The 27,753-nt window shown below is 41.6% G+C and overlaps 1 protein-coding gene across 2 annotated transcripts in view; it reads right to left on the bottom strand.

Moving 5' to 3' along the window:
- The window catches only part of LOC124711979 (X-linked retinitis pigmentosa GTPase regulator-like), a 340,089-nt gene that overhangs the window by 122,302 nt on the left and 190,034 nt on the right, over positions 1-27,753 (bottom strand). Inside the window, exon 10 of one of the 2 annotated variants that reach the window (XM_047242261.1) lies at positions 6,869-6,976. The exons of the other annotated variant lie outside the window; for it this stretch is intronic. Coding sequence (XP_047098217.1) covers positions 6,869-6,976 — 108 coding nt within the window. The remainder of the gene's footprint in view (positions 1-6,868; positions 6,977-27,753) is intronic. 2 annotated transcript variants of the gene reach the window in all.

Below are 27,753 nucleotides of genomic sequence, written 5' to 3'. Positions count from 1 at the left end.
AAAAATCAGGTCCCCTGCGGTTCTCTCGACAATCAGAGATGGAGATAGAATGACAGAGTCGTGGCAGGAAACCGCTGAGGTTCTCCTGCGCACTCTACTGCCAGATGATGAGGTAAATGAGGAGGATGACCTCCAACAACAAATCTGCAGGGAGGATCTAAATGAATACACCAATAACACCATGGTGTACCCCTTCTCAGAGGAAGAAGTGGCAGCACAGATCAAATGACTAAAAAAGGGCAAAGCACCGGGACCAGACGGCATAATAGCGGAGGTGGTGCAATTCCTTGCCCCCCCAGCTAGTGGCGTCTCTCATAGGACTGTTCAATGAGTGTCTAAGAACAGGGAGTTTCCCTAAAATTTGGAAAAGGGCCAACATAATAATCATAAAAAAAGGGAAGGATAAGGACTCCACTGAACCCAAATCCTACAGGCCAATCTGCCTCCTAGATAACTTAGGAAAACTGTTAGAGAAGCTACTGGCAGACAGACTGACAGCACACAGGATGCTGTGTGGGATGAGCGACAGGCAGTTCAGCTTTAGGCCGGGGCGATCGGCGTCTGACGCAATTGCCCTGGCAGCTGAGGTCTGCAGCTCAACCCCGCACAAGTATGTGGTAGGCATCATGGTGGACATCAGTGGCGCCTTTGACAACCTGTGGTGGCCCTCGCTCTTCTCCCGCTTGCGTGAGAAGGAGTGCCCAGGGCCCCTCTATGGCTGTCTAAGGAGCTATTGTATGGACAGGGCGGTATGGCTATCATCGCCTAGCGGAAGAACAAGTAAAACCATCATGAAGGGGTGTCCCCAGGGATCAGTTCCGGGGCCACTCTTTTGGGATATAAACATAGAACCGCTCCTAGAGAAATTACAACTAAGTGAGGATGTGCTAGACGTGATAGCTTATGCTGACGACCTCCTCCTGCTGGTAGGCGGCCACAGCCGAGAGGAACTTGAGCCCGAGATAGAACAAGCTATGATAGTGCTTCAGAGATGGTGCCAAGAAGCAAAAATGAAAGTTGCACCACACAAATCTACATATCTATTAATGAAGGGCAGTCTTGTCAGGAATCCAACCGTCAGAATTGAAGGAACTCCAGTTCTTCGGCGTCGAGAGGCTAGATACCTAGGAGTCACAATAGATGAAAAATGGAATAATAACACTCATATAGAAAACATTACGCAACGAGCATTAGAAGTTTTAAATAATCTTATCAGTATAGGCCATAAAAGATTCCACCTACCTCCCAAATTGATCAAACTTTATCATAACAGCATCCTAACATCCTTAGTAGGATATGTGAGCGGGGTTTGGGCACACAGGCTCACGAGGGTGGTGCCCGCAGTGATCGTGAGAAGGGTGCAGCGAAATATGCTGTTGCGTTCAGTCGGGGCATACCGAACAACACCTGGGGGGGCCTTACTGACAATAATAGGGTTATGTCCCTTAGACATAAAAATTAGAGGACAGGGAGTGTGGTACTGGGTCTCCAAACGAAAGATAGATAGGACCAGGGAAATCATGGGGGTACAAGTTGGGGATAGATACGCAATAAAGAGAAGGGGCGAAGAGTTATGGCAACAGCAACGGGAAACTGAGGAAACAGGAAGAAGGGTATTCCAGCTACTACCGAACATCAGAGAAAGGCTTCAAATGAGCCACTTTGAGCCAAGTACAGGTCTGCTGCACTTTTTTACAGGTCACGGGCCATATCCGACATATTTATGTTGATTTGGAAAACGGGCGACACCAGCGTGCGATAGTGGTGCTCTGGATGGAACACCCGAACATGTCGTCTATGACTGCATGTTATATGACGATGTGGCACTCGAGTTTAGGAATCAGCTACCAACTAGAGATACATACACATTACTGTGACGTGCCGAGACCTTCAATGTCCTCAACAATTTGGCAAATGCAATATCCCAAAAGATCTTGAGGGAATTCATTAGTAACCAATATGGTTAGAAGATATATAACCCGATGAAGACTCAGGTGCACCTGCAATTCTGCCGAGCGCGGAACTGGCCAGTTGCCTCACAACTGCAATCCGCCGCGCTGTCGGATCAGGGGGGCAGGAGCACCTTTCCCGGACTTGACATATGCACTTAGATTTGATAGGAAGTAGTTATACTAGAATAACGTAAAATAAGAATACTAACATCACTAACATAGATAGGGACTGCAGCGATTCTAAAAGTAGTAGGCCAGTCCAGTGCCAGGGGCACGCTCACTGGGGTTAGCTCAGTGAGCAGGCCGTTTTTTAGTAGGTTTGTATTCTGTCTGGCACACATGTAACGCTGCAGAGTAGCTAGTCTTAGAATAATCAAGAGTAGTCAAGCAGTTAGATTAACCCTGTCCATAGCAAGTGCCAGTTAGTAACTAGAATAAGCTACTTCTTTTTCTCAAGCATAATAATTGGACTCACTAATTACATAAGGTGGTGGGTCAATGTGTATCTCACAATGTTTGTTGATTTCATAAATAATTTGTATCATAATACCTTCTTTCGATTGTTTCATAATGTTGATGTTGTTGTATCAATAAAGTTTAAAAAAAAAAAAAAAAAATAATCTATGAATGATCAAAATATCCATGGGTATGCTGCCGGTCTATAGTGTCCAACGGGCACAATATTTCGGCGATCATACATGTCGCCATCATCAGGTGAACTGATGGACTGAGCTCCTGTGAACGTGCCGGCACGGAGATCCGTACGCTATGGCTGCTCAGAGGGAACTGGGTTCGGTCGCGGCGGCGGCCGATTTAAATACCCTCCGCCCGCGGCGCGCTCCCTCCGCCGTGCACGCCCCGCGCCACAGTCGCGCGGTGGAACAGATTGCGACGGCGTCTGAGATGACGTCGGTGTGATGGCTCTGTCTGCCGTGGTCATCACAACTATACGTTTGCTCGATTTACTCTTGATTAACCCGATCGCTGGTTCCCAAGCCTTGGTAAGATTATAGCCACAGTCACGGTTTATGAGGTCGTCATTGGTGCGAATTTCGATGGCCTCTCTAACAACGCTGTCCCAGTATCTCGACGTCTGTACCAGAATCCTCGTGTGTTCATACTCCATGGCGTGATTTTCCGACAAACAATGTTCAGCGACCGCCGACTTGCTCGGATACATCAGTCGAGTGTGCCTCTGGTGTTCACGGCATCGATCCTCGACGGTACGCATCGTCTGACCAATATACGACTTGCCACATTGACACGGAATCTGGTACACGCCGGCCTTCCTCAAACCGAGGTCATCTTTGGCGCTCCCCACCAGTGCACGAGTTTTATTTGGAGGACAAAACACAGTTCCGACCCGGTGTTTCATCAGAATGCGGGCAATTTTCCCCAAGAGTGCGCCTGTGTATGGAATAAATGCAGTGCCTACCTCCTCCCTCGTGACTTCATCCATCTCAACAGGTTGTGCTGCAGTGGTTGGGCGGAGAGCACGTTGAATCTGCCACTCTGAGTACCCATTTTTTCGAAATACAGTAAAACTCTAGTACATAGGGCGCGCACTATCTCTGACGCAGAGAGTCTACCCCAGGAATTGGAACATCTGAGAACTGTATTTCGAAAAAATGGGTACTCAGAGTGTCAGATTCAACGTGCGGTGTCACGCCTCTTCACACAGCATTCTTCTACCGCATGTCACTGTATTTCGCATTGAGGAACTCAAATGTCCAGCAGAAATTAAAATGTCCTGTGGTGCCTCTCCTGCTCCCAGTCGGTTGGTTTGACATCCTGCCCCTCTTTTTTTTTCTTAAAAAAAAAAAAAAAAAAAACACCCACCTTGGAATTAATGCTGGAACAAGAACTCTTAAGAAAATTTGGACTCTTTATAGCGTGTTAGCTAATAACTTGCTGTTCTGTGTGACATAAAATTAAACATAAGATACATAAAACCAGTAAAGATAAGAGACAAGCAAGACAGTACACATTTCTTCAATCCTTAGGTCCTAGCGGCTCCTTTTTGTTTTTTTTTGCCTCTCTAATCTTCCAGCTTTACATGGCGTGCTTTCCTTTCTGTGAAAGAATCTGTTACTTCATCAAAATTTGCCAAACATTTTGCTACATGAAAAATCGAAATGTCGTCGTCTAATACTGGAAAAGCTGTTAATACAAACAGTATCCAAGACCGGCGTTGTTTCTCGATCTGATTACATTTATTTTGTCACTGTCTGCTAGATAAAAGAAAATAGACCTTTCTAATATTGCAGGAATTAACACACACCAAATAAGCGAGACTGTTTTGGTAATAATGGTAATTTTTATAATATGACAGAATATAATTGCAAAGTACCAATATCAAATGCCCATCTAGCTTACTACACGCAGAAAGCTTTATGTTACGTAATAGTTTCACATTTCATTCATACACTCCAGTTTCTCAAGCGTGAAACCGAAAAGCAATAGTACCAAATTTTTGGATAAGTTTGAAATCGTCATATTCTTCCGTAATTTGTCTGATGTCCCCGTTTCTTCAACTTCCTCATTCTAACAAGCAATCTTCTCATGTCCCCCATTTCTTCAACTTCCTTGTTCTAACAAACAATCTTCTCATCATGGCTTCTGTAACTATTCCTACCATCGTCAAAGCTCATTCTCCGGTTAACTCTACTAACTTTGCCAGAATCACCCGTTTAGTTATCCAGCAATTATTCTCTGGTTAGACGTTATTACACGTTTGTACAATACATTTTCTGCACTACTCCCACAATATAACTTACGCGGCTGCTAGCCAGGGACTGTACAACTCGCCCTTTCTAGTTTAGCGATTTGACCAAATATTTTCTGCCAAAATTTCATTTTCTTGGATACACCAAGAAGATAATACATAATCTTTCTTGCCTGTTATTCCTGTTAGTCGCTTATTTCCACTCTGGTAGCCTGAATCTATGAACTTCGCTGGTAATTAAAACAACGCTGATCATTCGCATACCCAGTCCATCACATAAACAAACAGCAGTTGGCGTTCACCTGTTCGGCTTTATTCCAATCAACTCGTATCGCCCGGTCCCCTTTTGTTTGCAGGAAAGTTTATTTCTAGATGCGACGAGGATTCCCTGACAGAGACATCACGTACACTATGCCCGCATTCAAAAATCAACTTATGATTCATTCAGAAATCAACTTAGAATGTGTTCAAAAATTTTCAAAAACCAACAGGGATGCGTTTCAAAATCATGTGAATAATTGGTAGACCAACGTGCACTAGATGCTAGGTGCTTTGTGACGCAAGGTTTTCTTCCTCAAGAATACTCTAATTGGAAACTCGTCTAAGAGTAAAAGCCGCACATAAATTCACACTTTTTACATGCATACAAAAATCAAAACACCTTTATATTAAACAGATAAATTATGGCATGCAACTACTAATTAAACATTTTCTATTCTAAATAAACTTCAAGAACTTGTATTTCATAATCAATAAAGTTTTATCCCGTGAAAGAAACTATTAGTCTGCTAAAACGGATTCAGATTACTGTCAACTCGTGTCTGGACGATGACATCATGAATTGATACTTACTTGGAATGAACAAAATACCTGTACTGAAAAATACTATCAGTTGTGTAATTTACGGACTTTAATGACAAATTTGGAGCCCCCTGCATCGCTACACTGCAATATTTCGACTGACATATTTGCTTACACAAAGTTTCTCAATTATGAAACTAAACTAAACTTGTGTGAGAAACTCTTTGAAACGGTGTGTGTCTGTCTTTATGATAATAGTTTGTACCAGGTAAAAATTATATTATGCCTTCAATACACCAAAAATTATTATATCACACTGAAAATTTAGTTTGCTTGTGATCTAATCTTGTTGTGCTTGTGATCTATCTTGTTGAGAAATGTGACTGCATTGCAATTTAAATGCAGTGGGTTCACAGTTTTCCCCTCTTCACGCTCAGACAGCATGGTGTGGCGGTGGGGGAAATGTTAAGCGGGGCTGAGTGCTTTGGCACTCGTGCCCGGGCAAGGCTCATGCTGTGAAATCTTGGCCCGTCCCTGCTCCACAACACACAAAATTATGAAATTTTTTTCATCGATTATATGCAATCGAGTGCACACCAGGGTGAATGCTGTAGGGTGAGATACCTGGGGTCTTAATCACTATATAGATGGTTTCAATAACTCAGTCCCACCCCTGGAGACCTCTCCTTGCAAGGTTATCACATTTTACCTGTTTGTGTGTTGCATCTGCTGAGACAGAGATTGGAGACCTGCCTAAATCAGTGTGCAAAATTGCCTAACACCACACAGTTCCTCTCAAGAAATGGCTAAAATGAACTGTGAAATATGTGTTGTAACTCTTAAGACCAGCACTTGACACTACATCTGAACAATTTTTGAAAATTAGTTAATATTCACTAATGTACCAACTGTCAAATGTTTTTTTTTTTTTTTTTTTTTTTTTTTTTTTTTATCATTCGCTCTTATCTCTAATACATTTACAAATTTTGACATTTTGTGGACATCCACACAGGTCATTTTTGTATGCATCACCTACCTTTTGCGAAGCTAGACAGAATATGAAACATGTATATGCAGACATATCTCACTGAGGTGAGACTTCAAATTTTACAAGTCCGCAAGATATGATTTACGAATTCTGTAAATGCTTCAGGCAGTTCTGAAGCTAAATAGTCTTTGTAACATTAGAAGCAAATATGAGGTAGTGAACTGTATGCAAATTTTCTCAGTCATTTAATTACAGCTAGAAAATTTACAAACTGCATATTGTAACTGCAACATCTGTTACACTAATTTCTCCTTTTAACTCACTATTAAATGGCCAAAATGTAAAAAATTACTTTGTGCCAGCAACAGGATAAACAAAAATACATAAGACATTGCTACTCACATCTGTGACATCTGTATTACTGCTGGATTCACTGACTTCCGAACTCAGTTTCTCTTCCAACGTTCGACACCTGGCTAAGACCATTGTATGGCATCCACCACAGGAAACCTACAGAAACGACTCTGTCAGTTCAGCAAGCTCTGTACTACATACTTCAAATAATGCAGAAATTTGATGTGTATTTTGCCACCAGTAAAGTTAAGACTGTCTACAAAACCAGAATAAGTAGAATAATACTCAAACTTGTAAATCATTGAAATTTCCTTTCAGTAATAATAAAGTGCGGAGACAGCAAGGATATGCCATCACTTTTCAAACATCTCGCATTCCTTCAGTTTCTTTTTCAATTTTTCACTCTAGTTACATGTACCACTGCAACATGAAGAAAGGATAACATGAAAGACAGGAACGAGACAAACTTATTGGTCCAATGTACTTACTCTCAGATCACACAATGGTTCCTTTGGAGTTCAATATGTATAGCAAATGTACCTACTCCAAAACCATGGACCTTGCTGCAGTGTAGTGGCTTAAGTGTCTCAACAATACAGATAGCCATACCTTAGCTGTGACCACATCGGAGAAATATCTGTGAAATGTCAGATTATCGTAAGGTTCCTGAAGAGGAACGGCAGCGTTTACAATAGTTGTGGAGGAAACAGTCTGGATGATTGATCACAGCTGACAAAGATTTACTATGTTGGTACTGCGAACAGCCAAGAACAAGTGGAAACAACAACCATTGTATTTCCTGAGGGCATCTAGCTTTTCTGTGGGGTATAAAGATGATGATATCCACATGGATATAGAACATTTTGGAGATGAAAATGTGTCCCATTCGAATCTAGGCAGGGGCTACTCAGGAGGATATTTTCATCAGGAAAAGAAGTCTTTCTTTGCCAAGATTGCAATGTAGAAAATAGTGATTAAAATTAGAAATACTTCAGAATACATAGCATTAACAAGAGTATAAAAGCTGTTGGTGGTACATACCAAGATACAAATATGCAGTGTCTACATCAAGAGAATAGGTAAGACACAAGTAAAGCTTCCCAACAGATAAACTTCAATTTTGATCAGCTTTCAATATGTTGTGGTGGAGAGTAAAATAAAGAGTCACATACTTATTATATATGCCCACGTGGCAATTAAGGGGGTGACACACACTCTTTGTAATATCGAAAATGCAGAGAAAATACTTTCTGCAACATCCAAAATTTTTCAGTGTTTCATATCTGCTGATAACTTGTGCTGTACTCCCGGTTCTCAATATGTATGCTTTATTACAGAAACTATAGTTAATATGTAATGGATGTAATAGTGTATTTATTTCCTTTCCATGCAATCACTGAGTGTCATAAAATATGCAAATTGTTTAACTATTTATTGCCTGTTTTGTGTGTTTGCTAATGACCAGTTTCAGTCTAAATTTTCGGCCTCAGTAACTGTTCATTCTTGTATTGTTTAACAGATGCTTAACTAATCTGAAATTTTGAGTATTAACTTCAGTCACTTAAAGTAATGTAAAATTTCACTGGCAAAGCTAATAACTAAAGATACATCACAAATTAAGAGTGCACAATTTCATTTAGTCTGGATTTAGTTCAGCATGTGACTTCTGCTGGCTTGGTATGAATTTTATTGTTTTTATATTAAAAGTAAAATCAGTTGCTCATTTGCTTAAAGTGGATTCATTTCAATCTTTCAATAATCAAAAGTAAATTGTTTGCCTTTTTCTAAATTTTGCATTATGTTACACTGAGGTTACTTAAAGTAAATTTTGTATGTAACAAACTTTTAGTTACATTTCTTTAACCAGTAACTTCATTTAACTTTACTTTCAAACTTTAGTATGAAGGTAATTCGGAAAGTAAATCCTTGGGTAACAGAAGATATATTGAATTTAATTGATGAAGGACAAAATATAAACATGCAGTAAATGAACCAGGCAAAAAGAAATACAAACGTCTCAAAAATGAGATTGACAGGAAGTGCAAAATGGCTAAGCAGGGATGGCTAGAGGACAAACGTAAGGATGTAGAGGCATATCCCACTAGGGGTAAGATAGATACTGCCTACAGGAAAATTAAAGAGACCTATGGAGAAAAGAGAACCACTTTATGAATATCTTTCAAAATTTAGTATGAGGGTATTTCGGAAAGTAAACGTACACCGTACGCTACAGGAACAGAAGAGTTTTGGCGAGCAAGTTGGCAACACTGGTGTTAACCTTGAACCATTAGCTTTTTCCTTGCGGTCGTTCGGCAGCTGAACGTTGCTTCTGGTTGGAGTAGGTCGTGTTTAAAATGGCTGCACTGATTCAGAATCCCGCCAAATGCGAAGTGCACTCCATCATATGTTTTCTTCATGCAAAAGGTCAGCGACCAGCGGATATTCACAAAGAAGTTGTTTCTGTTTATGGGAACATTATGAATTGACAAAATGTAATGAAATGGTGTCGTCATTTCTCTGTAGGTAGGACCGATGTTCATGACGAACAAAGAACAGGTCGGCCATCTGTGATCTCTGATGCCCTTCTTCGGAGAACGGAGGAAGCAATTCGTGCAAATAGACGTCTCATATTGAAAGAATTGCATCAGATCATACCGGACATGTCAATGACAACTCTTCATGACGTTGTGACTGTCAAGTTAGGGTACAGGAAATTGTGCGCGCGCTGGGTTCCAAAACTGTTAACGGAAGAACACAAACAGAAAAGGATGGGCTTTGCACTCGACTTCCTCACACGCTATGCTGAAGCAGGTGATGAGTTCCTTGATCACATTGCGACAGGTGACGAGACATGGGTTTATCACCATACACCTGAATCCAAGCAACAATCAATGCAATGGCGCCATTCAAATTCACCAAAAGCCAAGAAATGGAAAACATTGATTTCAGCGAAGAAAATAATGGCTTCTGTTTTTTGGGACAGACAAGGCATTCTTCTGTTGGAATTTATGCCTCCTGGAACGACAATTAATGCTGCTGCATATTGCCAGACTTTGAAACGTCTTCAAAGGGCAATTCAAAACAAATGCAGGGGAACGCTGACAAGTGGAGTCCACTTGCTTCATGACAACACTCGGCCTCACACAGTGCTCGTAACCAAAGAACTACTCAAACAATTCAAATGGGACGTATTGGACCATCCGCCATACAGCTTGGACCTTGCGCCCACTGACTTCCATGTCTTCCATTACCTGAAGTCACATCTTGGTGGAAAATCATTCCACGACGATGAAGAGATCAAAGATGAAGTTGAAATGTGGTTCCGACAACCTTCTATGACTGTAGGATACAAAAGCTTGTGCACCGACTTAACAAATGTTTGGATAATGGAGGGGGGGGGGGGGGGGGGGGGGGTGAGATTATGTTTAAAAATAACAAATAATCCAGTTAATAAGATGTAACTGACGTTTTCTAAATAAATGTACTATTTAAGGACTGCGAGCCATTGTATCTTTACTTTTCGAAATGCCCTCGTATTTCAGAATAAGTAACTGAAAACTCAGTGCTTTCTGATTCATTTATTTTCTCGTGAACTGTTGTGTTGTAGGAAAGAGTGACAACCTTCTGATGTCACGTCTGTGATTATTTGTTTAAATTTCTTTGCCATTACGAAATGTCGTATTCCTGATCTATGGAACAAGTATGAAAGTATACATATGTTAAGATGCTGGAGATTCATTGCCCTAGTGGGCTGGCGACTGTTTATTTATCCCCTTTTTAGCTAATCAGTATTTTTTTATATTGTTAATATTTTTTTGTATTAAAAATACATGCAGGTCTAGCCATGTGTACAGAGCTTTAGTTCTTCCATATTATTTCTGAAGCCATTTAAATTCCACTCTAGTACACATAATATCTGCTGATGAAGTTTGCCTCCCCTTTCTCTTTGCACCTTGGTGTAGAGTCCATAGCTATTGGAGGTGGACTAGTGGAATTAGTGAGTCATTTAAAGTGACCACTTCCATTTCCAAATCTTCAAGATCAGAGATGGTTGCTGATTTCACCACTGTTGCTTTACTTTCGAGTCTACTACACTTCCCCTTTTTGGGTAGAAAGCCATAAAGGACCCTGACTGAGTGATAAGCACATTGTGAAGTCTGTAGAACTGATTTTCTGGCTGGTGCTCAGGATTACTGGAGTCTGTAATTAGCCTGTGGCTAAGCCATGTCTCCGCAGTATCCTTTCTTTCTGGAGTGCTAGTTCTGCAGGGTTCGCAGGAGAGCTTCTGTAAAGGTTGGAAGGTGGGAGACGAGATACTGGCAGAAGTAAAGCTGTGAGGACCGGGCGTGAGTCATGCTTCGGTAGCTCAGTTGGTAGGGCACTTGCCCGCGAAAGGCAAAGGTCCCGAGTTTGAGTCTCAGTCGGGCACACAGTTTTAATCTGCCGGGAAGTTTCATATCAGCGCACACTCCGCTGCAGAGTGAAAATCTCATTCTGGATATGTGAGTATAATCTGCATTTTCATAAAAGAGACAGGTTGGCCCTCAGTTTTAAAGAATATAACACCAGACCTAATTTTGTTCTTAGTTTTATGTATTTAATTGATTTTCTAATTTATTTTAACTATTCCTAGTTAGTATCTCTTGCAATAGGGTGAAATCTGTAATTGTCTACATCTACATCTACATATATACTCCACTAGCCATCAAGCGGCATGTGGTGCAGGGCACAATTCGTGCCAAAGCCATATTCCCCCCCCTCCCCCCTCCCTGTTCCACACGCGGATCGCGCAAGGGAAAAACAACTGTCTGAATGCCTCAGTATGAGCACTAATTTCCCTTAACTTTGAATGGTGATCATTGTGCGATTTGAAAGTTGGTGGTAATAATATATGCTCTACATACTCGGCGAAGATCGGATTTCGGAATTTAGTGAGCACCCCCTTCCGTTTAGCGTGTTGTCTGTCTGCAAGTGTGTCCCACTTCGAATTTTCAATGAGATTTGTAACACCCTCACGATGGTTAAATCTACCAGTCACTAATCTTGCCGCTCTTCTTTGGACCTTCTCAATCTCTTGAATCAGACCCAACTGGTAAGGGTCCCATACATATGAACAATACTCTTGGACTGGACGAACTAACGTATTGTAAGCAAATTTCCTTTGTTGAAGGACTGCATCGCTTCAGGCATGGGGAGGCATGCATGCCTCTGCGATACAGACAGCCGTACCGTAGGTGCAAGTGCAACCGAGGGGTATCTGCTGAGAAGCCAGACAGACGTGTGGTTCCTGAAGAGGGGTAGCAGCCTTTTCAGTAGTTGCAGGGCAACAGTCTGTATGATTGACTCATCTGGCTTTGCAACACTAACCAAACGACCTTGCTGTGCTGGTACTGCGAACGGCTGAAAGCAAGGGGAAACTACAGCCGTAATTTTTCAGCTTTACTGTATGGTTAAATGATGATGGTGCCTCTTAGGTAAAATATTCCGGATGTACAATAGTCACCCATTCGGATCTCTGGGTGGGGACTACTCAGGAGGACGTCATTATCAAGAGAAAGAAAACTGGCGTTCTACGGATCGGAGTGTGGAATGTCAGATTCCTTAACCGGACATGTAGGTTAGAAAATTTAAAAAGGGAAATGGATAGGTTAAAGTTAGATATAGTGGGAATTAGTGAAGTTCGGTAGCAGTAGGAACAAGACTTCTGGTCAGGTGAATACAGGGTTATAAATACAAAATCAAGTAGGGGAATGGAGGAGATGGTTTAATAATGAATAAAAAAAATAGGAACTTGGATAAGCTACTATGAACAGCTTAGTGAATGCATTATTGCAGTCATAGTCATACAAGTTTGTGCGCCAGCTAGCTCTGCAGATGAGGAGGAGATTGAGGAAATGTATGGTGAGATAAAAGAAATTATTCAGATAGTGAAGGGAGACGAAAATTTAATAGTCATGGGTGACTGGAATTCGAGAGTAGGAAAAGGAAGAGAAGGAAATGTAGTAGGTGAATTTGGAATGGGGGTAAGAAATGGAAGAGGAAGCCGCCTGGTAGAATTTTGCACAGAGCGTAACTTAATCGTAGCTAACACTTGGTTCAAGAATCACAAAAGAAGGTTGTATACATGGAAGAGGCCTGGAGATACTGGAAGGTTTCAGATAGATCATACACTCCTGGAAATTGAAATAAGAACACCGTGAATTCATTGTCCCAGGAGGGGGAAACTTTATTGACACATTCCTGGGGTCAGATACATCACATGATCACACTGACAGAACCACAGGCACATAGACACAGGCAACAGAGCATTCACAATGTCGGCACTAGTACAGTGTATATCCACCTTTCGCAGCAATGCAGGCTGCTATTCTCCCATGGAGACGATCGTAGAGATGCTGGATGTAGTCCTGTGGAACGGCTTGCCATGCCATTTCCACCTGGCGCCTCAGTTGGACCAGCGTTCGTGCTGGACGTGCAGACCGCGTGAGACGACGCTTCATCCAGTCCCAAACATGCTCAATGGGGGACAGATCCGGAGATCTTGCTGGCCAGGGTAGTTGACTTACACCTTCTAGAGCACGTTGGGTGGCACGGGATACATGCGGACGTGCATTGTCCTGTTGGAACAGCAAGTTCCCTTGCCGGTCTAGGAATGGTAGAACGATGGGTTCGATGACGGTTTGGATGTACCGTGCACTATTCAGTGTCCCCTCGACGATCACCAGTGGTGTACGGCCAGTGTAGGAGATCGCTCCCCACACCATGATGCCGGGTGTTGGCCCTGTGTGCCTCGGTCGTATGCAGTCCTGATTGTGGCGCTCACCTGCACGGGGCCAAACACGCATACGACCATCATTGGCACCAAGGCAGAAGCGACTCTCATCGCTGAAGACGACACGTCTCCATTCGTCCCTCCATTCACGCCTGTCGCGATACCACTGGAGGCGGGCTGCACGATGTTGGGGTGTGAGCGGAAGACGGCCTAACGGTGTGCGGGACCGTAGCCCAGCTTCATGGAGACGGTTGCGAATGGTCCTCGCCGATACCCCAGGAGCAACAGTGTCCCTAATTTGCTGGGAAGTGGCGGTGCGGTCCCCTACGGCACTGCGTAGGATCCTACGGTCTTGGCGTGCATCCGTGCGTCGCTGCGGTCCGGTCCCAGGTCGACGGGCATGTGCACCTTCCGCCGACCACTGGCGACAACATCGATGTACTGTGGAGACCTCACGCCCCACGTGTTGAGCAATTCGGCGGTACGTCCACCCGGCCTCCCGCACGCCCACTATACGCCCTCGCTCAAAGTCCGTCAACTGCACATACGGTTCACGTCCACGCTGTCGCGGCATGCTACCAGTGTTAAAGACTGCGATGGAGCTCCGTATGCTACGGCAAACTGGCTGACACTGACGGCGGCGGTGCACAAATGCTGCGCAGCTAGCGCCATTCGACGGCCAACACCGCGGTTCCTGGTGTGTCCGCTGTGCCGTGCGTGTGATCATTGCTTGTACAGCGCTCTCGCAGTGTCCGGAGCAAGTATGGTGGGTCTGACACACCGGTGTCAATGTGTTCTTTTTTCCATTTCCAGGAGTGTATAATGGTAAGAAAGAGATTTAGGAACCAGGTTTTAAATTGTAAGACATTTCCATGGGCAGATGTGGACTCTGACCACATTCTATTTGTTATGAACTGTAAATTAAAACTGAAGAAACTGGAAAAAGTTGGGAATTTAAGGAGATGGAACCTGGATGAACTGACAGAACCAGAAGTTGTAGAGAGTTTCAGGGAGAGCATTATAGAACAATTGACACAAATGGGGGAAAGAAATACAGTAGAAGAAGAATGGGTAGCTTTGAGGGATGAAATAGTGAAGGTAGCAGAGGATCAAGTAGGTAAAAATAGGAGGGCTGGTAGAAATCCTTGGGTAAAAGAAGATATACTGAATTTAATTGATGAAGGAGAAAATATAAACATGCAGTAAATGAAGCAGGCAAAAAGAAATACAAACGTCTCAAAAATAAGATCGACAAGAAGTGCAAAATGGCTAAGCAGGGATGGCTAGAGGACAAACGTAAGGATGTAGAGGCATACCCTACTAGGGGTAAGATAGATACTGCCTACAGGAAAATTAAAGAGACCTATGGAGAAAATAGAACCACTTTATGAATGTCAAGAGCTCATGCAGAAACCCAGTTCTAAGCAAAGAAGGGAAAGCAGAAAGATGGAAGGGGTATATAGGGGGTCTATACAAGGGCGTTGTACTTGAGGACAATACTATGGAAATGGAAGAGGATGTAGATAATGAAGATGAAATGGGAGATATGATACTGCGTGAAGAGTTTGTCAGAGCACTGAAAGACCTAAGTCGAAACAAGGCCCTGGGAGTAGACAACATTCCATTAGAACCACTGACAGCCTTGGGAGAGCCAGCCCTGACAAAACTCTACCATCTGGTGAGCAAGGTGTACGAGACCCGCGAAATCCCTTCAGACTTCAAGAAGAATATAATAATTCCAATCCCAAAGAAAGCAGGTTCTTTACAGACGAAAGGAAAAACTGGTAGAAGCCAACCTCAGGGAAGATCAGTTTGGATTCCGTAGAAATGTTGGAACAAGTGAGGCAATACTGACCCTACGACTTATCTTAGAAGATATATTAAGGAAAGGTAAACCTACATTTCTAGCATGTGTAGACTTAGAGAAAGCTTTTGACAATGTTGACCGGAACACTATTTTTCAAATTCTGAAGGTGGCAGGGATAAAGTACAGGGAGCGAAAGGCTATTTACAATTTGTACACAAACCAGATGGCAGTTATAAGAGTCAAGGGGCATGAAATGGAATCAGTGGTTGGGAAGGGAGTGAGACAGGTTTGCAGCCTATCCCCGATGTTATTCAATCTATATATTGAGCAAGCAGTAAAGGAAACAAAAGAAACATTCGGCGTAGGAATTAAAATCCATGGAGAAGAAATAAAAACTTTGAGGTTTTCCGATGACATTGTAAATCTGTCAAAAAAAGCAAAGGACATGGAAGAGCAGTTGAATGGAATGGACAGTGTCTTGAAAGGAGGATATAAGATGAACATCAACAAAAGCAAAACGAGGATAATGGAATGTAGCCGAATTAAGTTGAGTGATGCTGAGTGAATTAGATTAGGAAATGAGACACTTAAAGTAGTAGATGAGTTTTGCTATTTGGGGAGTAAAATAACTGATGATGGTTGAAGTAGAGAGGATAAAATGTAGACTGACAATGACAAGGAAAGCTCTGAATAAGAGAAATTCGTTAACATCGAGTATACATTAAAGTGTCAGGAAGTCATTACTGAAAGTATTTTTATGGAGTGTAGCTATGTATGGAAGTGAAACATGGACGATAAATACACTCCTGGAAATGGAAAAAAGAACACATTGACACCGGTGTGTCAGACCCACCATACTTGCTCTGGACACTGCGAGAGGGCTGTACAAGCAATGATCACACGCACGGCACAGCGGACACATCAGGAACCGCGGTGTTGGCCGTCGAATGGCGCTAGCTGTGCAGCATTTGTGCACCGCCGCCGTCAGTGTCAGCCAGTTTGCCGTGGCATACGGAGCTCCATCGCAGTCTTTAACACTGGTAGCATGCCGCGACAGCGTGGACGTGAACCGTATGTGCAATTGACGGACTTTGAGCGAGGGCGTATAGTGGGCATGTGGGAGGCCGAGTGGACGTACTGCCGAATTGCTCAACACGTGGGGCGTGAGGTCTCCACAGTACATCGATGTTGTCGCCAGTGGTCGGCGGAAGGTGCACATGCCCGTCGACCTGGGACCGGACCGCAGCGACGCACGGATGCACGCCAAGACCGTAGGATCCTACGCAGTGCCGTAGGGGACCGCACCGCCACTTCCCAGCAAATTAGGGACACTGTTGCTCCTGGGGTATCGGCGAGGACCATTCGCAACCGTCTCCATGAAGCTGGGCTACGGTCCTGCACACCGTTAGGCCGTCTTCCGCTCACGCCCCAACATCGTGCAGCCCGCCTCCAGTGGTGTCGCGACAGGCGTGAATGGAGGGACGTGTCGTCTTCAGCGATGAGAGTCGCTTCTGCCTTGGTGCCAATGATGGTCGTATGCGTGTTTGGCGCCGTGCAGGTGAGCGCCACAATCAGGACTGCATACGACCGAGGCACACAGGGCCAACACCCGGCATCATGGTGTGGGGAGCGATCTCCTACACTGGCCGTACACCACTGGTGATCGTCGAGGGGACACTGAATAGTGCACGGTACATCCAAACCGTCATCGAACCCATCGTTCTACCATTCCTAGACCGGCAAGGGAACTTGCTGTTCCAACAGGACAATGCACGTCCGCATGTATCCCGTGCCACCCAACGTGCTCTAGAAGGTGTAAGTCAACTACCCTGGCCAGCAAGATCTCCGGATCTGTCCCCCATTGAGCATGTTTGGACTGGATGAAGTGTCATCTCACGCGGTCTGCACGTCCAGCACGAACGCTGGTCCAACTGAGGCGCCAGGTGGAAATGGCATGGCAAGCCGTTCCACAGGACTACATCCAGCATCTCTACGATCGTCTCCATGGGAGAATAGCAGCCTGCATTGCTGCGAAAGGTGGATATACACTGTACTAGTGCCGACATTGTGCATGCTCTGTTGCCTGTGTCTCTGTGCCTGTGGTTCTGTCAGTGTGATCATGTGATGTATCTGACCCCAGGAATGTGTCAATAAAGTTTCCCCTTCCTAGGACAATGAATTCATGGTGTTCTTATTTCAATTTCCAGGAGTGTAGTTTGGACAAGAAGAGAACAGAAGCTAAGAAGAATGCTGAAGATTAGACGGGTAGATCATGTAACTAATGAGGAGGCACTAAATAGAATTCGGGAGAAAAGGAGTTTGTGGCACAACTTGACTAGAAGAAGGGATTGGTTGGTAGGACATGTTCTGAGGCATCAAGGGATCACCAATTTAGTATTGGTGGGCAGTGTGGAGAGTAAAAATCATAGAGGGAGACCAACAGATGAATAGACTAAGCAGATTCAGAAGGATGCAGGTTGCAGTAGGTACTGGAAGATGAAGAAACTTGCGCAAGACAGAGTAGCATGAAGAGCTGCATCAAACCAGTCTCTGGACTGAAGACCACAACAATAACATCACTGTACCACTTATCCGATTGTAGTAGAGTTCATTGCACTTCTGTGGGAAAGAAGTAATAGTAGCTTTCCTTTATCATAACTCTATACAGATTATATAAAAGTAATGTTTCACATTACTATGCCTAATTAGGCTGGCGACTGTTTTTATTTCATTTAAGCAAACTTGGTTACTTAAAACATTTCCCAGATTTTAGTCTTTAGCTTTCTGGTTTCTTCTGCAGCCTAAATTCAGGTTCGATAAGCAAAATCCATTATGTAACTCACGGTCTATTTACTAAAATCCTCCCAGAGGATAACATTAACTGTGTCGTAATACCATAATTGGTAATACACTGTATGTTGATATAACACGTGACACAGTATAGTGTTATATTTGACTTTTCCCGTGATAGGACTAAATGTTCTGTTGGGCAGTTAATGTTATATGGCGTCTAAGGATCGTAACTGTTTTACAATCCCAGATACACTAACCACTATGTCAGCCATCCTTGCGCTTGTTCGATAATTGAAATGGGGAATGTTGCTGCAGTCCTCTTTCGTAAACGAGTTTTTGAAAGCTAGGTTTAGAATTTCGGCCTTCTGTTTATCACTCTCCGTTACAGTACCCATACTGTCAGCAAGAGAAGGTATTGAATTATTTTTAGCGTTCATAGATTTTACGTAAGACAAAGATTTTTTGGGGTTATTTTTAGAATCTGCATATAAAATATTGCTTTAAAATTCGTTAAAAGAATCTCTTATTGAGCTTCTGACAGCTGCTTTCATTTCGCATAATTTCTGTTTGTCAGTGGGGCAGTGACTAAGTTTAAAATGACTGTGCAAAATTCTCTGCTTTCTCAGCAACTTCCTAATATATTTGTTGTACCAAAGTGGATCCTTTCGCTCCCATATATTTTTGCTAGGCACATACTTCTCTAGCACGTGGTGGGCAATACCTTTATATTCCGATCAAAGATACTGAATGCTTGGAGCTGACTATGAAGATATTCATTAATGACACTTTTATGTTCTTTCCCAAACAAGAAAACTCCACTTTTTTAACTTCCACTCACATATAAGCCACAACTACATTATGGTTGCTAATACCTTATTCTAGATTAACTTCCTCAAAAATATCAGGTCTGTTTGTTGCCAAGATATCTAAAATGTTCCCGTCTCGAGTTGGTTTTCTAACCAATTGCTCAAAGTTGTATGTTGAGAGCACTCCTAGAATAACTTCACCTCTGCCCCCTGTGTGTAATTTTCTCAGTCAGTGGATGCCAGAGTAAAGTCTCCACCTATAACTCATGGATAATTTGGATATTTATTTCCTATGTACGCAAGACTTTCCCTAAAACGTTCTGCGACATTTGTTGCAGATGCTGGTGATCTATAAAAACATCCTAATAAAATGGTCAACCTTGTCTGATTGACAGCTTTATCCCCACCATTTCACAGTCCGACCCATTGTCGATCTCAACTGCCTTTAAACAGCTTTCAACTGCAGTGAACACACCACCTCCCATAGCATCAGTCCTATCCTTCCTAAACATTGTTTAATCCAAGTTCAAGATTTCACTGCTATTTATGTCTGGTTTTAACCAGCTTTCGGTACCTAATACAGTATTGGCATTGCTACTGTTTATTTCGTAGAGTAACTTGGGGGCCTTGCTACAGACACTTCAACAATTTACTAACATGATGATGATGATGATGATGATGATGATGATGATGATGAGTCCCATACTTCTGTATAGAGCGTAGGGGAGTGACGCGGGAGACCCGCGCCGCCTTACTAGGCAAGGTCCTATTGGAGCATATTGTTTCGTAACTTAAATTACCGTATATTGTTGACATATAAACAAATATAAATTCTTGATATGGTTATAATAGAGGGAAACATTCCACGTAGGAAAAATATATCTAAAAACAAAGATGATGTGACTTACCAAATGAAAGTGCTGGCAGGTCGACAGACGCACAAACAAACACAAACATACACACAAAATTCAAGCTTTCGCAACAAACTGTTGCCTCATCAGGAAAGAGGGAAGGAGAGGGAAAGACGAAAGGATGTGGGTTTTAAGAGAGAGGGTAAGGAGTCATTCCAATCCCGGGAGCGGAAAGAGTTACCTTAGGGGGAAAAAAAGGACGGGTATACACTCGCACACACACACATATCCATCCACACATGTACAGACACAAGCATAGTCTTTCCGCTCCCGGGATTGGAATGACTCCTTACCCTCTCCCTTAAAACCCACATCCTTTCGTCTTTCCCTCTCCTTCCCTCTTTCCTGATGAGGCAACAGTTTGTTGCGAAAGCTTGAATTTTGTGTGTATGTTTGTGTTTGTTTGTGTGTCTGTCGACCTGCCAACACTTTCATTTGGTAAGTCACATCATCTTTGTTTTTAGATATACAAATATAAATTCTGTAATAACTGTAAACATTTGGAAGACAAAATGCTATTATTCTTAAAGTATCTATTTGACTCTAGTCCGAAACATGTTAGCAAAACCAGCCCGTAATTAATTCCAAAGTAATTAACAGTTATGTCAAAAGTATTGTTTGTGTAACTATATACGTTAATTTCATCATTTAAACAAATAATTTGGCTTAAGCCTTGTGCTGTTTGAAAGAACGAATTTTTCGATGTATTCAGTTAATTTAATGAGTTAAGTTTTAATTGTAATTATGCAAATTTAACTTCAAACAATGTGTGGTTTCGGCACCTATTATTTTGAAGATATATAAGGGTCGAATTTTTGGCCACGAGACTGTCATTCCATGACCGAGTTTCAGACAAGAAACCTGTGTTGGTTACAGTGACAACAATGCATCAACTTAACAGTGAAATGAGTGTTACAGCAATAGGCCATGTGTAAAAACAATGACATTGTCTGTTTCCAAATGTACCTGTGTGAACATTGTGGTTAGTTTTTACTGGTCGTAGGTATTCAACAATTAACTACTGTAGCAGAATATGGATGTTCGGCTGCAACCTATTAACAAAGCTTATCAAAAGTTAAACAATAGTGCACTGGCCATGTGACTGTGTAATATTGGGGGTTGTGAAAAGTGAAAGTAAAAGACAGTAAAAAGCAAATGTGCCTATGTCAGCTACATCATTTACAGTAGACAGTACTGCATGTCCACCCCCTATTTTTTCAGCCAGTACATCGACACCGAGAACAATTAATGAAGAAACAAAGTAGGTGACCTGATACAATGGCTTTTAACAATTTCTTTGCTTTGACATAAGGCACACATTGTGTAGTTTTTATTTCTTTTATTTTTTACTTGTTTATTTTATTTCTGTAAATGGTATGCTCTCTGCTCCAAACTGGATGTTTGCTGGAGCAGTTAACAAACATGGGAGTAGATGTCCATCCTACACCCAGCTCATAAGCTGCTTGGCCAGAGTTCCCATAAGTAGCATGGCCAATACCAGCAGCTTTGGCACTTCAAACACTGCAACAATTTTGGAAAATATGGGTGAACATTAAAACGCAAGAAACCAGCCTTAACGTGACCAGCTAAGACTTGAAAATTTGGAGTTACAATGAATGTATGTGTTCTTTCAATAATTCTATTCACTCTCTTCATATCATGTTTTGCACACCTTTTGCTATCCATGAGATTTCACCCATTAAGTTTTCACACAACACAACCCCAATGCTGGAATTTAGAGTTTTATGCAGTTTAGTTACAATAGGAAGTGTCTTTGATTTAAGAAGCTTTTGTATTTTCCCAGAAGTGGCAGGTTCAACCAACAATGTACCATTTCAGACTATATAGGTTTCTAAGCACTGTTTCATCTCAACAGCCAATGGGGATCATCAGCACATAGAACACTTTGCGATTGAGGTTTTTACCATCCTTACCATCTAGTTGGTTAAGCTGAGATACCTGTTCTCTGTTATAAACAATGACCACCACACCTGACAGTGGTTGCTGAAGCATGCCCAGAGCTTATGGTTAAAGAGGACTGGTTAAATGTACAAATTCTGAATTGAAAATACCACAAATGTGGCGAGCATCACCCCACAATCGACACAAGTGTTCATCAGAGACAAGGGCATCATCAAGTGTGCCCCGGGGAAGTGTGATACAACAGCTCCTGTTATCTACACACATATATGATCTCTTGGATAGGGTGAGCTGCAATCTGTATTTGTTTTGGTGATGACACTGTAGTGCAGGTGACCATAGAATGATTTAAAGAGAATGTCTAATATTCGTGCAAACAAAGTTGACACTCAGCGCGGTGACTGATGGAAGCAACTGTAAATTGGAAAACGCTTTACGGTTACTCCCATCAGCCACCACACTGAATGTCAACTTTGTTTGCACGTGTAGTATTTGGTGTAATGATTGGAGGCTTACCCTAAATGTGAGAAAATGTAATTTAATGCAGATGATTTGTAAGTTAATGTAGATCATTAGGAAAAACAATTCTGTAATATTCAAATACAGTAAGAGTGTTGTGCTGTTTGATAGAGTCACATCAATTATATATCTAGCTATAAATTCCGAAGAGATACGAAATAGAATGAACACATAAGGACGGTAGTAAGGAAGGAGAGTAGTTCACTTCAGTTAATTACAGGGTGTATAAGCGGACAAGGAGAAAAAATTGCTGGATATTTCCCGGATCTCCCGGTTAAAAATACATTTTTTCCTGGGTGAAAATACGCTTTTGCCATGTTAAGTGACAGTATACTTTCCCTCGGAACTGTAAAACTTATCCTTTGATAGGATATGGTTTTATACAGCAGCGTAAAATTTCATGGCACTTTAGAAAATGATACTCAGGGGGAAAAAAACACGTTTTAGAAAGACCTTTGATGTGCAGCAACATGTATGCAGCATATATTCATATTACAAAAGTATAAATTCGAATTCCACCAACAGGAAAAGTTAATGGTTTAAATTAATATAAATAGTGTTGCTGCAAGAAAAACAAATCTTTTGCATATAATATTTGTCTCAAAGATTAATAAGATACAACAGAAGCTACGCTTTCACTTATAATGTTGATCTGTTTAGTGCATGTTACACTTTAAGATACATCACACAAATATGCCAGCAAAATTTTTAATACCGACATAAATCTCTGATCTTCTGGGCTCGAAATTCTTCTAAATGGCTTGTCATCGAAGAGTTGATTTTTAAAAGAGACCAAACACTCTGTGATTTAAGAAATACATCATACATTCTTGCACATAGTTCATCTTGTGTAAAAGGAAATTTACTTTGAAAATAACACTTTCCGAACAACAATTCACAATATTTTCCCTTGACCTGTTAGAAATAGATTCATTTCAGCAGTTGTCAGAGAGCGCCAGATAAGAGGGGTCACTGCGCTTGCGCAGCTACGGTGATGCAGGAAGCCCGCATGTTCGCACTTGTAAAACATTAAAAAATCTTACATTATGTCATAAAAGCAATAAAACATCAGAGGATACTCCAAGAGCATCAGAATTTCGGGAACCATACTAAAATGCATAGTTCGCCTTACAGTGCACATTCATATGTCCAGATTCTCAATGACGTAGGCCTTGACCAGATATGAAGCATTTCAGTGTGGTTTTTGGGACGTAAATTTTCTTGGAGTACCAGTACTGTACTATCTCACGTTTGGTTCTTTATTATGGCATAATGCCATACATGCTAGAAGATGAAAATGTGCACCTGAAATGCAGCGAACAGTTGAAACTAGCCAATAGTGTGGAATAAATTGACTGCCTCAGCAGGAAAGCTTAATAAAAGCCAAATTTATTTATCAAACTGACAAAAATAACTTCATTGTTCAAGGCGATTGATGCTTACTGTCAGAAAGGTGAAAATAAAATAAAATCTGAAACTAGTAACATAGTTTACCCTTCCGTAATTACGTGAATGTATTTTAATTAACTTGATAGCTCCCAGCCACAGAAATCCATCTTGTTTTCATTTGATGTGAGAACAATAAACAAAGAGGAAACAGAAAAATCACTAAATGTAAAAATGGGTCACGTTGAGACTATCCACTTCCCCACTGTAACTCAGGCTGCTCTGCGCATCAGAGCATAAAAAAAGACTTTTAAAAAATAAGTTCATACTGTAGGCACATATTTCTGAAGAGTCTGGTGCATAAAAGATATATCTTCGAGGATATGTAAGACATGTTATTTGGCTTTAATGTGCAGTGATGTGCCACGCTTCTTCAAACAACATTCTTATACCACACATCACTGTATTTCACTCTGTTGAACTCAAATGTGTATATTTTGTAATTGATGCCATCAAACTATTTCAGGACAGAGGAAATTAAAATGTCCTGTAGCGCCTCTCCTGCTCCCAGTTGGCCGGTTTGACATCCTACCCTCTTCTTCTTCTTCTTCTTCTTTTTGTAAAAAAAAAAAAACAACCTCCCAATTAATACTGGATAGGATTATTTGTAACCAGGTGAACAAGAACTCTTCAGAAAAACTGGACTCTTTATTGCCTATTAGCTAATAACTTGCTCTTCTGTGTGACATAAAATTAAATATAGGACACCTCAAACCAGTAAAGACAAGAGACAGGCAAGACAGTGCACATTTCTTCAATCCCTAGGTCCTAGCGATTTTTCTGTCTAATCTTGCTACAGCTTTACATGGTGTGCTTCCCTCTCTGTGAAAGGACTATTACCTTATCAAAGTTCGTCAAACTTTTGATACAAGAAAAATAGAAATCTCATTGTCTAATACTAAAAAAGCTGTTAACACAAATAGTACCCAAGACTGGTGTGGTTTCCCGATCTGATGACATCTATTTTGTCATTGTGTGCTGGAGAAAACAAAATAGGTCTTTCTAATATTTCAGCAATTGTAACACACATCAAATAAACGAAACTGTTTTGGCAATAAAGATCATTTTTATAATATGTCAGAATATAATTCACAAAGTACCAATACGAAATACATATTTGTCCTACTAAAAGCCAAAAGCTTTACATTAGGAAATGGTTTCACATTTCATTCATACGCTCCAGTTTCTCATGCACGAGACCGAAAAGTAGTAGAACGAAATTTTTGTATAAATTTGGAATCTCATATTCTTCCATATTTGTGTGATGTCCCTGTTTCTTCTCCTTGCTTATTCTAACAAACAGTCTTATCACTAATTCTGTAACTATTACTACCATTGTCAAAACTCATTCTCCGGTTAACTCTACTAACTTTGCCAGAATCACCCTTTTAGTTATCCACCGATTATTCTCTGGTTAGACGTTATTACACGTTTGTACAACACATTTTCTGCACTACTCCCACAATATATCTTAAGTGGCTGCTAGCCAGGGACTGTACAACTGGCCCTCATGTAGCGATCTGGCTAAAAGATTTCTGTCAAAATTTCACTTTCTTGGATACACCGAGAAGATAATACGTAATCTTTCTTACCTGTTAGTTGTTTATTTCCACTATGGTAGTCTGAATCTAAGGATCTCACTAGTAATTGTAACAATGCTGAACATTCGTAAACTGAATCAACCACATAAACAAGCAGCACTTGGCATTCACCGGTTCGGTTTTATTCAGCTCAGCTCGTATAGCCCCGTCCTGTTTTGTCTGCAGGAAAGTTCATTTCTAGATGTGACGAGGATTCCCCTGGCAAAGACATCACGTACACTATGCACGCATTCAAAAATCAACTTATAATTAATTCAGAAATGAACTTAGAATGTGTTCAAAAACCAGCAGGGTTGTGTTTCAAAATCATATGAATAATCGATAGACTGACAAGTGCTGGATGCTAGGTGCTTTGTGAAACAAGGTTTTTTTTTCTTCTCAAGAATATGAATTTGCCCCCTCCACTCAAAATTGCCGTCCGGTTCAGATACCCCGGTTTGCCCTCACTCCCCACTAGATGCGGGCCTGCTGCACACGCGTGAATTTGGCAGCTTGGGCATGCCAGTAAAATTTTCCGGATACCACGTGGCTGGTTGCTGGTACTGTTGCTTACACAGCCAACAGCCGCATTTCTGTAGCCAGAAGTGGGAGAAGGTACTAGTCATACGCGACTCGACTGCGCATGTGTATGAGCCCACTCGTAACTGATTAAATGAGTCTAATGTAAACAGTTGTGACATCACGCTCATCGAAGGCAATTTGTTGTTATGAAGCATTGCACAGTCTTCCGAAAGCCTTTGACACATTTTGCTGTTGGCAGACGCTTGTACGAACACTGTGTTACTTTATATGGCACATTTCCTTTGCAATTTAAGTTTCATTTTCATTTTTTCCTCTCCTTCATGTTTTAATGCTGCAGTATTATTCTGCAGTAGCAGGATACAGTAATATAACTGAAAACTAAAACAATGAAAAATTCCCGGAATTCTAAAAAATTCCAGTATTTTTCCCAGTTTTCTGTTGGACGAAAAAATTCCCGGGTTTTTCCGAGATCTCCCGGGTTGTATACATCCTATATTAGGATAATTATACAAAACTATTAGTCTTCTCTAAAGACCAGACCATGTTTAGAATACTCGAGCATCCTGTATTGAGACTGATTGAGTGTTTGTGATCTCCATTTGGTCAGAATAAAGGAAGACATCAGTGCAACTCAGGTGTATGCTGCAAGATTTGTAACTGGTAGGTCGATCAACTTGTGAGAGTTACGGAAATGCTCTGTCAACTCAAATTACAATTTCACAAAACACTAACGTGAAAATTTAGAGCACCAGCATCTGTGGCTGATTACAGAATGAATCTACTGCTGCCAACATACATTTTGATAGGGGCTGTGAAGACATGTTAACAGATATTAGGGCTCATATGAAAGCATATAGCCACTTGTTTTTCCCTCATTCCACTTGTGTGTGGAACAGTAAAGAGAATGACTAGTAGCAGTACAAGATGCCCTTCCTACGCCATGCGCCATGAGTAGGTATGTAGATGTAGATCATATCAGAAAATGAGACACTAAAAATGGCAGATAAGTGTCACTATTTGGCAGAAAATTAACTGATAGCAGAAGTAAACAGGATATAGACACTGAATAAAAATAGGAATAAAAGCTTTTTTGAAAAAGCCATCTAATATATAAGGGACAGTCAATGAAAGTGAGGCATGTGGAAAAAATCTGGATAAGTGTGAAAAGGACTTGCGCACCGAAGGTTCCGTACAAACTTAATTAAATATATAGATAGTTTATCCATATCAGGAATCGAGAATTCGGACAATTTTTGCCTGTTATTGATACTGGCAAGATCTTACAATATGTGGTATAAATAGCCATACCTTTTGATTGCACTGACACAGAAGCTTAAATATTTTACAACACCAAGGGACTGTAGACTTTAGTGCATGACATAAATCTCACCTTGTTATATCCACCCATTCCCATGAAAAAGGGGTCTTAACTAGAGCTCTGCATTTCGATGAAAACAACCGCTCGAGCATTTGCCGTTTCGTGCCGCTGCTCGACGGCTGGGAAAGGCCCACGCTGCGATACGGCTGTGGCCGTCTAATGCGCCATGTGGCCAGTTGTCCTCCACCTCTCGGTTATCGGTTGGACTGTCGAGCACTGCCGGGCGCTCGAGCGTACTCACAATCTCGGCCGGTGACAGTACAGCCGCCGCGTGCTCTACGGTGCCGAATCGCATTAGAAACCGTGTGTACACGCAGTTGACGACCTGGCTTTGAGAAGCGCAAACAGTGTTATGGATAAATCAAGTATAGGTCGTAAACGTTCCATTCATGAAACGAAGAGAAGTATTATGGAGAGAATTAGGAGCGGCTCATTAGTCCTGGAGAAGAAAGACATGT

This window comes from Schistocerca piceifrons, chromosome 8 (assembly GCF_021461385.2).
Source record: "Schistocerca piceifrons isolate TAMUIC-IGC-003096 chromosome 8, iqSchPice1.1, whole genome shotgun sequence".
Classification (NCBI taxonomy): Eukaryota; Metazoa; Arthropoda; class Insecta; order Orthoptera; family Acrididae; genus Schistocerca; species Schistocerca piceifrons.
Note: the sequence above shows the minus strand (reverse complement) of the source record. Positions and strands in the feature narration are given on the sequence as shown.